The sequence below is a fragment of the Chaetodon auriga genome, chromosome 7 (assembly GCF_051107435.1).
Source record: "Chaetodon auriga isolate fChaAug3 chromosome 7, fChaAug3.hap1, whole genome shotgun sequence".
Lineage (NCBI taxonomy): Eukaryota > Metazoa > Chordata > Actinopteri > Chaetodontiformes > Chaetodontidae > Chaetodon > Chaetodon auriga.
The window spans coordinates 25,316,209-25,333,306 of record NC_135080.1 but is presented as its reverse complement, the minus strand read 5'-3'; the positions used below and the strand labels follow the sequence as shown (position 1 = coordinate 25,333,306).

The 17,098-nt window shown below is 42.9% G+C and overlaps 2 protein-coding genes across 3 annotated transcripts; both read left to right on the top strand.

Annotated features, from left to right (window-relative positions):
- The first annotated feature begins 856 nt into the window (after positions 1-856).
- On the top strand, positions 857-8,832 carry LOC143323711 (aldehyde dehydrogenase family 3 member A2-like). 2 transcript variants are annotated; one of them, XM_076735722.1, is made up of 11 exons: positions 857-1,102; positions 1,770-1,931; positions 3,206-3,437; positions 4,762-4,847; positions 4,953-5,161; positions 5,384-5,501; positions 6,153-6,294; positions 6,503-6,669; positions 6,818-6,917; positions 7,011-7,249; positions 8,391-8,832. In XM_076735722.1, the coding sequence occupies exons 2-11, from the start codon at positions 1,770-1,772 to the stop codon at positions 8,403-8,405; spliced, it is 1,470 nt and encodes a 489-aa protein (XP_076591837.1). In that variant the 5' UTR covers positions 857-1,102; the 3' UTR covers positions 8,406-8,832. The 2 variants fall into 2 exon arrangements, with proteins under 2 accessions (XP_076591837.1, XP_076591836.1); XM_076735721.1 differs by having other exon boundaries at positions 1,735-1,931.
- A 351-nt stretch (positions 8,833-9,183) lies between these two features.
- On the top strand, positions 9,184-16,455 carry LOC143323801 (aldehyde dehydrogenase, dimeric NADP-preferring-like). The gene is made up of 10 exons (XM_076735892.1): positions 9,184-9,323; positions 10,144-10,331; positions 10,415-10,646; positions 12,942-13,027; positions 13,294-13,502; positions 14,443-14,560; positions 14,651-14,792; positions 14,884-15,050; positions 15,138-15,237; positions 15,756-16,455. The coding sequence occupies exons 2-10, from the start codon at positions 10,176-10,178 to the stop codon at positions 16,067-16,069; spliced, it is 1,524 nt and encodes a 507-aa protein (XP_076592007.1). The 5' UTR covers positions 9,184-9,323; positions 10,144-10,175; the 3' UTR covers positions 16,070-16,455.
- Positions 16,456-17,098: the final 643 nt, after the last annotated feature.

Below are 17,098 nucleotides of genomic sequence, written 5' to 3'. Positions count from 1 at the left end.
TTTTCCCTCTTACCTTGGTTCTGTCGATTTCCCACATGTTGAGAGTTTGGATGACAAGGTTTGACCTTAATATATGACTTACTTTAAACAATACTTTGAATGTTTTGCGCATTTTTATTGTGACACCTTGAACACACTCATTTGAAGCCTTAGTTATCTTCTCACTCATAAGATAGAAAATTAAAGCTTGACTGACATCAAAAGGGTTGAAGTGAAAAAAACCCTCTATAATTCTATATAGGCTGTATAAACAAGTGAAGTTCTTGTTTCTGTATATTTGACTCTTATTATGACAGATGATTTGAGAAAAAGGCATACATCATACACCTATTGATTATTCTAGCCAAATTCTATAAACATAAGTCTAAGTGTACAAACCTAAGGCCTCTGTTTACTGGGTGTGTAAAATGTGATCTCAGCTGTTCTGGGCACAGTTTGTGTGTGTTTTCCAGTGTTCTGAAGGAAGTCTCTTTGGACTGACATTCATTAAATATTGAGAGTGCTCTGCCAGACAAAACGCTGACACTGAAAAAAACTGAATGAAGAAAACACCTGAAGATAATCTTCAAATAGCTCTTAATGCCTGTGTTTACCTGACACTTATCCGAGCGAATACTTCTTTAAATGCCCATGTAACTTCTTCCGACAGTTTCAGCGTTTCCTTTTTCAGTTCAGATTTTGTTTTCAGTGCAAAGTTCGACTTTCAGTGCAGTAATTCAGAGTCACTGCCCTGTCTCCATATACACAAGGAACAGCCTCAGCGAAAAAAAAAGTGGCAAAACTGTCAATCTGGCAAATAAGAACGCGACGAAGATCCCTTTCAGTCCTGTTCAGACACGTTCCACAACCCTGCGCCAGTTGAGAATCCGCAGCCTCCGGCTGGGTTAGCAGCCATGCTTATTGTTGTCATTGCTACGGAGGGAGGGGCTCATTTGGTTGCGTTTGGTAGCTGATTGCTTATTTCCCTGATTGACAAACCCACAGACCAATAGCTGGCGCCGTTTTCCCATCGTTAGCTAACCATAGGGCGTTATAACTTTGTAACTAGTTAGCTACTAACGTTTACATAAAACTGGAAAGACCGGACGAGTGCGCCCGAAAGGTAAAATGTTAAGGTTAATTTGCTGTAGCTGGTCCTCGTGTATCTCGTACATAGCTTTTGCTTAATTTGTCCGTGCATTTGCTATAGCTAGCTATTGAACAACAGTTTGCAATGCTATTAGCAACGAAGCTAAGCCAACCTAGAATTCCAGGAGGAGGGTTCTTCCAAAGATTATAACGTTAACGTTAGCAATATATTGACTCTGGGATGAACAAGCGATATTATGAACTTACTGTGAGGTGGTCATAAGGATATTGTCATGGTTTCCATCACAGTCAGTATTTGCTAAAAGATTAAGGCAACACAGTCATGCACAGTAACTTTACCGTCACAAACGCTGCAGTTCAGGGCATATTGACGCTCGCTCAAAGTTCCGCCAAACAAGGTCTGACAAATTATTAATTTCAGGGTTTTATTGCTTATCAGCTAGGGAAATTTATCTGAACAGTATGTGAGCACTGTCATTCCCAAAACACACTCCTCTGTTTGCGGTTATAACACTGACCTATCGTTAGCTAACGGTGTGTCAGCTGATAACATGGCAGTCAGTGTTTGATAAGCGTTTGGCAGTTCACTGTTCGCTGACAGGAACCAGCTTCACTATTGATTAAGAATTTAATTAAATCCACCAGAAAGTGAGAGTTGGCCCTCATACTGTCTATTGAAGATGTCTCGAGAGCAGCTGGCTGTACAACGGGCCAGGAAGTCCTTCCAGACCGGGAAAACCAAACCTCTGGAGTACAGGATCCACCAGCTGAAGAGCCTGCTGCGCTTCATCTCAGAGAGACGGGGGGACATCGCAGATGCTGTCAAAGCGGACCTGGGCAAGGTGGGGTAGTCAAACCTCTGTAGGAGTCCAGTAGGTCGTAGAAATCCAGGAAAATGTCGAAATTTCTTGAGTGTCAGGAAACTGGATCCATTCCCTGGGGAGTCTGGGAACTGTACAAGTCACTTGGCAGGACTATATTTCATAATATATTTCATTTATTATATTTATTTCATTATTATTATTTTTTATATCATACATGTTCTACTCTGCTTGTCTGCAGTTTTTGTAGTTGAACTGAACTGTTAGGTTTTTTACCAGGCTGGAAACATGTTAATTTCTGCTGTTGGGCCTTTTACATACGGATGTGTGGGGATTGACGCACTTTTTGACTGCTCTTCCTTGTTGGCCTCATTTTTGTTTGCTGGGTCATAGAGCATCTATGTCACCATGTTGCGCCACCATGTCTCTGCAATAGTGCAGAGTGAGCAAACCGAACGCTGGCTCCAGAGAAGGCCTGTGGTGTTTGTAGATTGACCTATGTGCTTGGAAGAGGAGGGTGAGGCGGGGGCTGTTCAGTTAGTTATAATCTGCAACCTCACTGCTAGATGCCACTAAATCCGACACACTGGATCTGTGAAGAGTAATGCACACTTTCAAGCAAGCATAACTCGTATGTTGGGTCAATTTCCAGCTCTGTACAGCACAATAGTAGAGCTGGACTACGTTGGTTAAAAATAGCGCCTCAGTGATTTCAGCTGTAAGGAACTCACTTAAAAATGAGTTCAGTCATGCACCTCAACATTTGTAGAATTGTTCTGATATTCTCTCATTCCAAAATCAGTACACACTGACATTAACTACCACTTACGTTACATAAATGTGACTTTGCGTTTAAGTCAAGAAAATTTGACAAAGATTAAATAATTTTTTGTTCAAAAATATCTAAATGGCCATTACTAAAATAAGCTATACATACAGTATGTGTGTGTGTGTGTGTGTGTGTGTGTGTGTATATATATGTATAGAGAGAGTGAGAGGGAGAGATAGAATACAATTGGCCCATCTGTAGATGGTGTCACATAAATAGTGAATACTGAATATGAAAGCAGCAGTAGATGAACTAAATTATATCCAACGTGTTACAACACTGTTTACTCTGTGCTGTAGAGATCATCTAACCACTGGCCAGAGACTGCAGTTGATGATTTGACTTTCAGGCTAAATCTTGCTCTACTGAACATGTCACTAATGTGAATGTAAATTAACAAATGAATGAAATGAATGAACAAACAAACGGGCGATGAGCACTGAGTTGTCCCTCCTCCTGCTTTCAGAGTGAACATGGGACTGAGCTCTTTGAGACACTGGGACTGGAGGGAGAGATCATCGTGGCTATAGAGAGGCTGGCAGAGTGGGCAGCTCCACGGCCGGTGGAGAAGAACCTGCTCACCATATCAGATGAGGTGTATGTGCAGCCGGAGCCTCTGGGAGTCGTGCTCATCATCGGGGCCTGGAACTACCCCTGGGCTGTCACCCTCCAGCCGCTGGTTGGAGCCATTGCTGCTGGTACCAAATATACCCACACACCCATGTGTATTTGTAGATAGGTGTACAAGTGTTATTATTGGTGCATAGCCTGCAGCGTAGCTAAAGAAGCTACATCCAGAAGACTCAGTAGACCAGAATGCAATGCAGCTACAAGACATGTAGACTCTTAAGTGAGTAGTGTGGCTACAATGGCAGGCATAGCCCAGTTTTCACAATTGAGTTAGCTAGCTACAAGGAGAGGACAAATTTTGTGAAAACTAAAGCTAAGCATTCAGTACAATAACAAAAGCTGCCTTTGTGAAGCACATGCTGTTCATAACGTTCATCTTTTGATACGCTGTGTCAGAGAGCTGTTATTTTAATTGCATGTATGTTGTTCTTAAGGATGGGGCACATGATAGATATAACACCAGTAATGTAAAAGCAAATCTTATCCTCAGAAATGACTCTGAGCCCTTTTCAGACATGTCTTGTTATTTAAAGATAGCAGCAGTTTAACATGAGGGTCATGTGTCTGAGAAATTGCCAGAGTCACATGTATGCATAAATCACAACGGCAGTCCTTACTGTCATCAGATCGATGACATTTCTCTGAGTCAGATTTATGCCTGGATCAGACTACATAATTCTAGCCTGATTTTGAGATGATTTTGTCGTGGCCAAGGAATTACCAGTGTCATGTTCAATCGTGAACAACAATCAGGCGTCTATACCCGTGCAGTGTGACATACTAAATGACCAGGTGCTCTCTACAGAGTGCAACCAGACAAACGTGATGAATAGGAGGAGGAGGAGGGATGCTGAGGTTGCTGCTGTCAGGTGGGACAGTGAAAGAGAGGAAGAGGTCACTGAGCTGCACCAACCGTACCCCTGCCTATTTGACGTGTCCTTGAGGGAATACAATGACCGAGTCAAAAAAATGACAAATGTTGGCGAGAAATAGCGAAAGCTCTTCATCAGCCAGGCGAGGAGCTGCTGTGCTGTCATAACATTATCCCCAGTTGGATTGACAGTTGTTTCACCCGCCTCCCCGATGACATCTGAACTCGTGCATAAGATGTGCTGTGATTGGTCGGGGTCATACATGTAGTCTTGCCAGTCACCTGGCCAAGACACAGCAAGACTTAATGACGCTGTGATCATTAGATCTGACACAGTGACCATCGTCAAAGACAAAAATAGTGTGTAATCTGATCCCGGCATTAGGTGGTAAAGGGTACACCTTAAACAAATTTAAAGCATTTCACTCATTAAAATCACAAAATAATGAATGACCATCACAGATTGACATCTGACATATTTAGAAAAGCAAAAGTTTATTTTTCTCTTATTCAACTTTCAGGAAATGCAGCAGTGATAAAGCCATCTGAGGTTAGCTCTCACTCTGCCAAGGTCATGGAGGAACTTCTCCCTCAGTATCTAGACAGAGTGAGTCTCCTGCTTTGTTCTGTATGATACGTAACCCTTCTCACCTTTATCTACATTTCATGTGACTATAGAGGGAGATTTAATAATGTCATCAACTCTCCAAAGGATCTGTACCCAGTGGTGACAGGTGGCGTGTCAGAGACCCAGGAGCTGCTGAAGCAAAGATTTGATCACATCTTCTACACTGGCAGCAGCACAGTGGGTAAACTGGTGATGGAGGCTGCAGCTCGCCACCTCACCCCAGTGACCCTGGAGCTGGGCGGGAAGAGCCCCTGCTACATCGACAAGAACTGTGACATCACCGTGGCATGTCGGTCAGTCTGAACTGTAAAATGCAACACAAAACTGCTGCCATTAGTTGAACTTCATTAAATAACCACCAAACAGCAGTTATTCTCCAAACTAACCTAGTTCCAGGTTCAGTTTGAAAATATCAGCAGTGTGCTGGACAGAAGGGGTATTTGGGGTGCTGAGACAGTGTAGAAGTGCATCTTAAAAGTTGGAAACTTTTGCATTATTATTTTCTCTCAATACAGTCGCATCACATGGGGAAAGTTTGTCAACTGTGGCCAGACGTGCATCGCTCCTGACTATATCCTGTGCGAACCCGCCATCCAGAGCCGAGTCGTAGAAGAGATTAAAAAGAGCATCAAGGTTGGTCTAAAATGAAGATTTGAAAGTATGTTTTTTTTAAGATGGGACTCTGATAGATCTTTGAAGGGATTTCAGGAGGTCAAAGGTAAAATGAGAAAGTGGTAATCTTGATTAGAGACTGTAATACATGAGAATTTTAACCCTGGCTATCTGGATCAGCTGTTGTTTACCCGTGTGCTGAAAAATTGAGACAGTCACACAGTACAGTTACAAATATCCCTCTGACACGAGGCTTCCCAGGACAAAAAGCTGCTTTGTGACCATAATGTGTATCTCTTCATCGTGTCGTGTCATCGGGGCCCCATGACACAAACATGTTTTAGAACAGCTGCTGTATGCAACACAGGCTTTGCAGCTAATGTTTTTGTAGTTATCCCTCCTACATGACTTTATCTGCTGTGGTAAAGAATCAAGAGCACAATATTACTGCTTTCATGATACAAACAAGACAAATATGTATTTATTTTATTTATATTTGAACAATAGCAACCATACATTCAAAGGATTTATTGCTGACCACAACATGAAGTAAAAAACGGCGTTAGAAGAGAGAAGTATCTCAGTTTTCCCTTTAATAATCCACTGGTTGTCTTTAATTGTGGGATCACAAGCAATCTGAACTTCATTTGTCTTTTATTTCACATATTGCAGGAGTTTTACACAGATAATCCAAAAACCTTTGAGGACTACGGACGCATTATTAACCAGCGGCACTTTAAAAGGGTCATGTCTCTCATGGAGGGTAGCACAGTTGCTATTGGTGGAGACAGTGACGAATCCCAGTGCTACATAGGTACGTTGTGTGTTCGAGCAATTGGTCGCTAAAAAGCATTTTTTTTTGTATTTGTCAGGCTGCTCTACTGGCAAGAATCTGAAGTTGTGTGAACTGAGTTGATTGTGGCAAGCTGATGACTTTATATTTCAAAGGTGGTAGCCCTGTACTTACAGGATATAAAGCAGTATCAGTACATCTTGACCCTCTTCTTCCTGCCTCCCTGCAGCCCCCACTGTGCTGAAGGATGTGATGAGGGATTCCAAAGTGATGAAGGAGGAGATCTTTGGGCCATTGCTGCCCATCATCACAGTGAGCGGTGTAGATGAGGCCATCCAGTTTATTAATGACAGAGAAAAACCTCTGGTCATATATGTCTTCTCCCATGACAACAAGGTAAACAAGATGTGCTTGTTTCCCATTATTTAGGTCAAATTGAGACATTTATGTGGCTGTGGTTGTAAAATGCAATGATGTTGATGAGGTTATACCCACAGTGCTGTGTTTGACTGTCTTGCCCTGACTCTTCCTGACTAATAAACAGCTGATCAAAAGAGTGATCGCTGAGACGTCCAGTGGAGCTCTGCTGGCTAATGACTGTCTGGTACACTTTACTGTCAGCGCTCTGCCCTTTGGAGGAGTTGGTGAGTGTATTATAGTAAAGCCACTCCTATTTATTTGAAGGAATAAAGCTGACACACATTAAAAGCTGACTTACCTTCCCACCTCTTGCTCAGGTAACAGTGGTATGGGCTGTTACCACGGCCGACACAGCTTTGACCAGCTCAGCCACCTGCGCAGCTGTCTGATCAAGCAGCTGAAGATGGAGGGAGTCAACAGCATGCGTTACCCCCCTCACACCGCCAAGAAGATGGGCTGGGCTCGACTGCTTCTGCTCAAGCAGATCGATGTGCGCAGGCTGCAGCGCTTGGCATTGCTGACCATGTTGGTTGGCTTGGCAGCGTTTGTGGTGCAGGTAAAGAGACTGAAATACACCAGTCCAATCCAAATAGGAATAATTGGTTTTGATACCAGTGATGCTGTATTTTACAGCTCTGTAGTTTCCTTTGAAGAGCGTTAACTTTATCCCAGTGCATTTGTCCTCGCAGCACTGTCAGGTTACATGACTCAAACTGTCATGATGCTTGAGATTAGCCTTTTTCATCATTGTGAGCTCATCCCCACAAACACACAATACCAGGTACACTGGCTTTCCTTTTACTGCAACGAGAAAATAATTGTTTGTCCATCTCTCTCAGAAAGCCCGACGTTCTGCATGTGCTTTAGTCGACAGTCGCCATGATGCATGTTGGCGTGACATCAGTGTGACTGCACCACAGGATGTGTTCATCTGCTATTTTGTGTTATTTTGTCATAGAAAGAAAAGTAATCGCCGTCCAGAGATTTTTTTTATGTTTCTGAATTGCCTCGTGGACACCTTAACAGCACATGAGCCACGTGTTGCCTGACAACCATTAGATGTCACTGATGTCTTACAGAACAAGATGTTCTTCACCTCTAACTGCTGTTGACACACTATGTTGTCTCATTGTCTCATCAAGTATTTACTGAATTGTCAGTTCAGTATTAATCAGTACGTCAGGAGAATGACTGAAGGCACCATTTTCACTGTAATAGCAGGAAGCGTTTTATTTGATCCAGCAGCTCTGCTTTATAGAAAATCAGAAAAGAACGATTAGCTTTAGAAGAGAGATGCGTGTTTTTAACAGTGGGGTATTTGTGTGACGACTGTTTACAGCCTTTTAAATAATGACAAATCCAGTTTCCCAACATAACCAGATATGAAAACTCCCAAACATGCCCACGCTCCTACAGGCCTGTAGCCCCATACAACAATGGCCTTGTCTCCAGCAGACAATGTGTGGTGTTGTCCAGGAAATCTAACCACACAATGGCCCCTCATCTACCCTCACTTTAATTACCCAGCATGCTTCACTCGCTTCTACTAAATGGCCCCTTTTGTTTTGGTCCACCCCACCACCTTTGTTGACATCCACACTTGTTGTGCTTCTGTGAACAGTTAAACTATGTGTTTGTTTTTGAGTCAGTTTGGACGAGTCTCTTTAGGCTGAGTTTGTGTGTTGTGTTTCTTGCAGAGATTCCTGCGGTGAGCCTGAGGAGCACAGACTGCTGGCCTGAGTTAAACCCTGTACAGCTGCAGGTGGACTCCTGCGCTAGAGTGTAATACAGCACTCTCGTCATTTACTGGTCCATATCATTTCTTTTATTTATGTCCTTGAAAAAATAGTGGTTTGTGCATTTCCTTTCTGTACACTTGAAGATGATATTGTAGTTTTTATTGTTTTACGTCAATTTTAGAGAGACATGATCTGTAATACTTGAATTTAGCCTGGTAAATGAAGATTTTACATAGATATTTTCAAATAGTCTGTCACTGCAGTGATGTACTGATTCATTTTACTACACAGTGAAAATCAACGCGCACACGCACATTACCTTGAACATCATGTCTGCATTGAATGGTGTCAGTTTTGTGGTCCACACTTTCTGCAATTAAACATCGTCAGTATGATTCAATGTCTTGTTGTTGACTTTCTGTTAATTGTTTTACACTATGTGCAAAGGAATTGAAATTTATGACTGTTATTAAGATACATTGACCTCCAGGGTTAAAAATTAGCTCAGCTAAAGGCTGTAAAAGAAGACACACAAGCACGTGCGCCTCAACCTAAGGGACAATTATTTCATTATTATTTCATTAAATTCATGGTACTCTGAATGCGTGTGTGTGTGTGTGTGTGTGTGTGGGGGGGGGGGGTGTCTGATGATATCAAGGGTCTCTATGTTTGAGGCGGTGTGACTGCAGCTGCTGGTTACGGTGAGCACGCTGCCCGGTAAGCTGATCCTGGAGCAGCCTGACTTTTGAACAGTGCACAATGAGAGTCAGTCAGTCAGTGCGGCTGCAGCGTGTCGGACATCTGAACCGCTTTCAGATCAGATCAGTGACGGATCATTAAATTGATAATTTTTATTGAATTCACTGGATGCGTCCTGTGACCTGAGCCCAGGTGAGTCAATATTTTCTCCTTTTTCAGGTTTTCCAATCAAACGATGCGATCAAATGATATTGGATGAAGCCTCGATCGTTGATGCACTTTAGAAACAAGAAGTAACGCGCTGGGGAAAAGAAACATACAGTCACTTATTTATTAATGCGTGAATTCCACTCTGTCACGGCTGCTCAGACGTTTGTGTGAACGAAGAACAAACGCTGAAACGGTGAAGGCTCGCTGTGAACAGATCATGCCTGTCAACACGGACAGAAGCAGGATTCTAAAGCTCTGCTGTAAATAACATCAGATGTTTCGCTCTAACGTCAATCATTGAGCAGCAAAAACACAGGAGACTTCTAGACCAGAAAATAACACGTTCATAGCTGATGTTTAATAGCTTCTACTATAGAAATAATTCATTTAAAAACCAAAAAGTGTCATGAATATGGATTTGAGCATTTTGTGAAGGATCATGGAACACTGTAAATTTAATAATTGATGTATTAATATTATATAATGAGATTATAGATTTTTTACATCCATATTTGCATCCAATCAAAAAATGAAAGGTCAGCGGAGGTTTTAGCATTTTTAAATTCATGTGATCGGACTAAGGAGCGAAAAATGTGGCCTTAATAAGAAATAACATTATACTGTTTGTTGTTTTATGGCAAAAAAAAAAAATGACCTGGCTGTAAAGTCTTGACGGTTGGTTTGTTGTGTAACTGTCCATGCTGTGCCACTTGAGTACTGGTTTTGGCTCCTTGTCACTGCTGGTGTTACTGTATAGTCCAAACAGCCAAGGCTGCTGCCATATATGTGTGGGTGTCCACAGTTCCAGAGACCTTTGCTGTCTTCAAGCTGTCCATGGAGAGACAGGCGCAGCAGCGGGCCAGGGAGGCCTTCCTGAGCGGCCGCACCCGGCCTGTGGAGTTCAGACTGCAGCAGCTTCACGCCCTGCAGAGGATGATCACCGAGAAGGAGACAGAGATTTGCACTGCTCTCAAACAGGACATCAGCAGGGTGAGTGGAGACACAGCACCCTGCTGCAGGTCACATGTACTGTCTGTGTGTGTGATGTGTTGAGTGTGCTGGGTTTCCTACAGAGCCAGTACGACACACCACTCCTGGAGCTGATTGGCATCGAGAATGAGATCAAGCTGGCTGTAGAGAAGCTGGCAGAGTGGGCGGCTCCACGGCCGGTGGAGAAGAACATCCTCACCATATCAGATGAGGCTTATATCAAGCCGGAGCCTCTGGGAGTGGTGCTCATCATCGGGGCCTGGAACTACCCCTGGGCCCTCATCCTCCAGCCACTGGTTGGAGCCATCGCTGCTGGTAGGGAACCTCTGTCTCCAGTCCCCCAATACCTCCTCATAGCTGACTTACATTTAAGTAACCCTCCATTGCCAGTGTGCAGAATTCTCCTGCATTCACCATCTTTTCTGGCTGTGCTGCCAGTCTGAAACAAGCATCTAACTGACAGAAATAGATTTTGATGGTCATGCACATCCACCAATGTGTTTTCAGTCATTGCTGATTAGCTCCAGCTGATGATGGGTTGAGCTATACTGTGATAATGCCAAGTCACCAAAGTCCATGCCCTAAAATACATCATAAAGATGTAACTGTCACGTTTGCCTGTGCAACAAGAAGGGATTGTAAAGAAATAATTTTTTATAACCCCACTTTATATGACAGCTTTCCTTGCAGGAATAATTCAATAGAGGGGAAAAAAAAATCAAAGGTCCTTTGCTCCATCACCGTCTTCTTCATTCTAACAAAAAGAAAAAAAAAAGGTGAAATGTATCATATAAACTCATCTATAGTATGTTTTCCATTGATTAGGAACTTGCTAATTCCACTACTATTTGTGCATTCGTGCATTTGTGCTATTGTGAAAATGATTATTTTATAGATATATTAAGGTTTAAATTAGACCATCTTAAATTCTTCATGCTTTTGCCTTTTATAATAGTTGCACCAATCCGGCACTATATTTTGTCATTAATGAGGGAGGGCGTTGTAGTTTTTCGCCTAAGTCAAAGGCAAAGTCCAAATAAAATATAACGTGTTTGTTTTCACGTGAGTGACAATAGTGACATGGCATCTGTTTTGCTATTTACACCTGTCACCAGGTGACGTGGTATAAAGAGCAGCAAAGTCCACATAGGGAGGAGGTCATGGTGGATGCAAATAGTATTGTTGGTTATTGACCCCTGGGTGCCCATAGCATCTACCAATTAAATATTAATAATGTTGTCAAGGGTCTGTAAGCCCCATCCCCACCTCAGTAATTTTCCTACAGTCCCTAACAGGAGAGTGAGAGAAATGATCCAATCACAGTCTGTACACATTCCTGACAAGAGCTCTCAGACAGGTGAGTGAAAACACCTGTGTGGGTGGTCCCTTTAAATTCTAGTGGAGATCCCAGAGGTTTTTTTTTTTTTTTTTTTTTCTTTTTTCCTGTTTTTGATGAAATGGGGCACAAATAATAACAATTTGGCTTGAATTTTTCACTCCATGTAGCATCTTGAAGTTTCAATAAAGTACTGGAAGGAGCAGGCAGAAAATATGGATAAACTATGTCACGTTGGGAAAAGGTTTGTAAAATTTAACTGTAACAAGAGAAATTAAGGTGTCACAAAGCCATGGAAAATGATCACCAGCTCTTCAGTTCCCCTCAGCTCTACGAAGCATTTTAGCATCTTCACAGCTGGTTGTTTTTATTTTAGGGTCTACAACCTTCCTGTTTCGGCTCTGCCCCTCATCAGAGCAGAAATGCTCTGATAAACCCACCGTTCGCTCCCTGCTCAGCTCCAAACAGCAGACACAGTTAGAGACTTGCTGGTAAGCTGTTGGCGGAGACCAAAACAGACTAAAAGAGAGAGAATATTGGAGTTTTACTGATCAGGTGACACAAACATGACTCCTGATGAATGATAATGCTGCTCTGTGTCTGCTGAATGTGGAAAGAAGGAGCTGTTGATTAGTTAGTACGAAGTCGTTGAGAAGTTAAAACAATGTCAATGTTGTGCTAGCTGCTTGTCCCACTGCCCAGTTGGTCAAAAGAAAGCAATTTATGCAGCTTAAAGCTTCTAGAAGTAGTTTTGTGTTCCATATATGTTCCTGCTCTCAAACTGCAGAATTTCATCACAGATTATTTGAAAAGCGTTAACTTCAGGCTGGTCTGTGAACAGATGACTGGCTTCCAAAAGATGTACTTTCCCATAAGAATAGAATAAACTGTGGTTAATGTGTTTCTTTTTTTACACTATTAAGCTTTACGGAGTAAAACAAGGAAAATTGATTCTATAGCTCTGAGTTGATTAAGGGGTTTGATTCCTGAGTGAGCTTAAGATTTTTAGTCAGATCATCAAGGGCCAATGATCAGATATTGAGATATCAGTCATGTCCCTCTAATAAAAAATATTATTTAATTGCTTTAAATATGCATGTTCGTCAAACTTAGATTTTGCAGCACAATTTTGATGAAACGGGGGGAGAAATATCCCGGAGTGAACTTCAGATGGACAGCATCCTCAGTCCTGCATTCTCAGCCTCCTACTTGTCCGCTCTCTGTCACTCAGTGATCTCATTCCATTCATAGAAACTCGTGTTCTCTCCCTGCAGGCAACGCAGCTGTGGTGAAGCCGTCGGAGCTCAGCGAGTACTCGGCCCTCCTCCTCCGGGCTCTGCTGCCTCGCTATCTGGACAAGGTCTGAACACCAGCTGCTATTGTTGATGGAATAATGTTCCGCCTTGTACCAACGCAGCACAGTACATCACAGACATGTTTGACTCCAAAGCCAAGTGGCCTCTGTATGAGGGAACTCCCTCCATCAGCACTGACTCAGTCCTCCCAAGTACTAACGTCGTCTTAGATGTGTCATGAACGTGTCAGTGATTTTCCAACTTGCTTGATGTGTTGGTCGGTTACTTTGTATAGATTTTTTTTTACTGGATCTTTGCTGTTTATTTTCAGGAACTGTACCCAGTGGTGACAGGTGGAGTGTCAGAGACCCAGGAGCTGCTGAGGCTCAAGTTTGATCACGTCTTCTACACTGGCAGCAGCCCAGTGGGTAAACTGGTGATGGAGGCCGCAGCTCGCCACCTCACCCCAGTGACCCTGGAGCTGGGCGGGAAGAGCCCCTGCTACATCGACAAGAACTGTGACATCAGGGTCGCCTGCCGGTAACTCACCGCTCATCCGAGTAGCCTGTAACACTGGCAGCCATACACAGAGCTGAATGAATTGTACAGGGCTCCAATGACAACATGACATCACTTGTTCTTCTTCTTGTTTTTTTTTTTTTCAACTGCAATGAAAATGTTGAAGGACATCACAGTAGATAAACTGAGGGCATCTGAGTGTGTTGGAGCTGTGCTTCGCTTGCAGGTGCCTCCTCAACTTTGATTCAGAACTCTTCACAGCTGACAGACACTTATCACCCAGCCACAATTTGCATTTCACTATGATGCTCTTTTCCCTTTCACCCACAAATTCAAAATAATTCAAATGCTTCCGTGATATTAAGGCTGCCCTCTCTGCCATGTGGCTGAGCTACACAAGCACACTGTAGGACTGGATACCTCCACTAGCATGCAGCAACACCCAAGAAATAAGAAAGAAAGAGAAACATTTTCACAGTAATGGATTGCTTATAGCATTGGATGCTAACATGTTAGCTGAAAGAGTGCTGCCACTGACCACAGTGCATGTACATGTTAGCATGGTGTGTATTATCATGGAACTGCAGTGCTCATGATCAAGTGTTATTATGTGAATGCTGAAATGACTGATCCATTGGGGACACGTAGATGATTGTGGTATCAATAGTTCTCAGCACTTATAGGACCATGCTGATGCTTTTGGCATATTTTAGTCAATTAATTACAAAGTTCTGTATATCACTTTACATCACGCAGTTTTCCAAAGTACACCAAGTCCAACCTTATCTGCAGGCATCCGTTTGCATACAACATACACATGGCGTGACCCTTCAGCATTGGATGGATTAACTTCAGAGTTTGTTATAAATTGGTTTATTCTTTTTGAACAGCTGCATGTGCATAAACCTGAATGTGACTTCCTCAAAGCCTTTAAACACTGAAATACTTGGTCTGTGTGCAGCCGAATCACATGGGGAAAGTTTATGAACTGCGGCCAGACGTGCATCGCCCCGGACTTCATCCTCTGTGAACCCTGCATCCAGGGCCGAGTGGTGGAGTGCATCCGACAGACTCTATTGGTACCACCCTGCTCACCTGTCTGAGCTAACATCTTAATGTGCATGAAACTGCAGTCTGGAGTGTCATCAAGACCTTTTTATCCTTCCCAGGAATTTTATGGCGCCGATCCCAAGTGCTCACCAGACTTCGGCCGAATCATCAACCGGCGTCATTTCGACAGAATCATGGGGCTGATGGAGGGATACACTCCTGTGGTGGGAGGACAGAGTGATGCCACACAGCGCTACATTGGTAGGAAGATACAGTGAGGGAGTGAGTAAGTCAGAGTATTGTGTTGAAATCTACATCTCTGTTCAATGAACACTGATGTTTGCACATGCAGCCCCAACAGTGCTGAAGGACGTGCCTCCTCACTCCAGGCTGATGCAGGAGGAGATCTTCGGGCCCCTGCTGCCCATAATGACTGTCAGTGACATGGATGATGCCATCCGCTTCATCAATGAGCGAGAGAAACCTCTGGCCCTCTACATCTTCTGCTCTGATAAGAAGGTGAGGAAAAAAAAACAGGAGCGAGATTTCAAACATGTTTAAATGTTCAAATCTCCTCTTCATCCTTCTTCTTCTGCTGTCTTGAAGGCAATCCAAAGGATGATTGAAGAGACCACAAGTGGAGGAGTGACGGTCAATGACGTTATGATGCACTACACACTCTGCTCTCTCCCGTTTGGCGGTGTTGGTAAGACTCAAAGTGCATTATTGTTTGTGTGTTTGCTTAGATGGACTTCATCATAAGGGGCAAACATTTTGCCTGTAGTACTCCTGATTAGGCCAATGAGGTGCAACCCAGGTCAAAACAAGGTGATGTTAAAGAAAGAGTCCAGTTCTTTTTAAAATACATTTTCAATTCGACAGAACTGAAATTAGTTAACAGCCCTTCTGATAACCACTTCATCATTTAAGTCATTTATCAAGCGAAAATGCAGACATTCGCTGGTTCTAGCTTTAAAAAAGGAACTGACAGATTAAGCAATAATAACAATTAGTTTAACCCTATTGAAGTCCAACATATTGGTATGCAGCACCTCACACTGATAGGGCTATGGTGCTGTGTGAAGTGCACCGGCACCCACCTCTGTAGGACTTAAGAATACTGAACATCACATAGTTTTCATAGTTACCTCATGTAGTTGAACTTTAAATTGCAGTTTTTAATGTCCAAAGACACGACTACAGACTTGTTTGTGACCCCTCCAGGTCAGAGTGGTATGGGCCGGTACCACGGTAAACACACCTTTGACCAGCTGAGCCACCAGAAGGCGTGTCTGGTCCGCTCTCTGGGCATGGAGCGGGTCAACCTGGCCCGGTACCCTCCTCAGGACCGCCGGCGGGCACGCAGGGCACGGATGGCCCTCAGGACACCCCTGATCGACATGTCCAAGAGGACGCTGGCCTGGGCCATCGCTGCCACCATCATCGGCTTAGGCCTGTTCGTCACGCTGCTGGTCATCCTGCTCATAGCTTCAGGCCTCAACTGCACCTGCTGGTACTGGAGAGGCTTTTATAACTAGAGACACTTCAGTTCTCTTTGTAAAATCTATCCAAATGAGAAAAAGTTCCTGCTGTAACGACTGAACACATCAGAAAACACTTTGAATCCTGTTTTGTACTCAGATATTTTAATGATGAGAAGCAGCATAACCCTTTAATCTAACTTTTATTTTTTGTGTATATATTTTATATGAGATGTCCCTCAACTATGAGACAGAGTTAGATACTGACCAAAGACACACCGGGGTGCTGTCCTGCATCCCTCATTATTGGAGGTATATATTCACCTTTTAATCAAATATCAGTATAAACACAAAGTTGATGATGAAACGAGAAACCCTCAGTCTGCTCACAGGATTCCACAGATTAAACATGTATGGATTTCAGAATAAAAGATTTGTACACATGTTATCATCTTCAATTTTTATTTAGCACCATTTCTAAGTCTCTAATTCTGACCTTTTCCTAACCCACTGATGCTGCAGGAGGTATTGTCAGATTTATCCCATAATACTCTGAAATCAACAACATATCTCTAGTAAAGTTATTTGTCACAAAAGTAACAGAAATAACTTCAGCTGATATAACAATAACAATAGTCTTCAAAAACCAGCAGAGTCATTCCTACAGTGACCACAACAGATAACTATCTGTATTTCATTTAGTTCAGAGAAAACAAAGTGAGTGGCAGGTATGAGAGAAAACAATCACTTCAGCATTGCTGTTGTCATTTCTCTGGGTTTACATATTTGCTGAACAATAATGTGTTTGCAGGGCAATATATGTCACACCTGTTACAGTCTCTCTGAGTTAATGCTGCAAGAGGATGCAGCTGTCCCTAAATGGTACAGTATGATACACACTAACAACAATGTATCAGAGCAGCTGCATGTCCATCCAGGCAGTTAGAAAGGAGACATACCGTGTGCGGCTACCAGGTGGCAGCAGAGAGCAAAAGAGGAGCTTCAAGGGAACAAATAAACAGATCAAGGTGAGGAAGGAGCCAACACGAGGAACACATTAGCTTTTCTGGTAAGTTATAAAAGGGA

Coding starts and splice junctions, on each gene's coding strand:
- LOC143323711 (XM_076735722.1), top strand. CDS start 1,770: ATGTCTCGAGAGCAGCTGGCTGTACAACGGGCCAGGAAGTCCTTCCAG. Junction 5,162..5,383: donor GACATCACCGTGGCATGTCG/GTCAGTCTGAAC, acceptor CTCTCAATACAG/TCGCATCACATGGGGAAAGT. Junction 5,502..6,152: donor AGATTAAAAAGAGCATCAAG/GTTGGTCTAAAA, acceptor CACATATTGCAG/GAGTTTTACACAGATAATCC.
- LOC143323801 (XM_076735892.1), top strand. CDS start 10,176: ATGGAGAGACAGGCGCAGCAGCGGGCCAGGGAGGCCTTCCTGAGCGGC. Junction 10,332..10,414: donor TCAAACAGGACATCAGCAGG/GTGAGTGGAGAC, acceptor GGTTTCCTACAG/AGCCAGTACGACACACCACT. Junction 13,028..13,293: donor TGCCTCGCTATCTGGACAAG/GTCTGAACACCA, acceptor GTTTATTTTCAG/GAACTGTACCCAGTGGTGAC.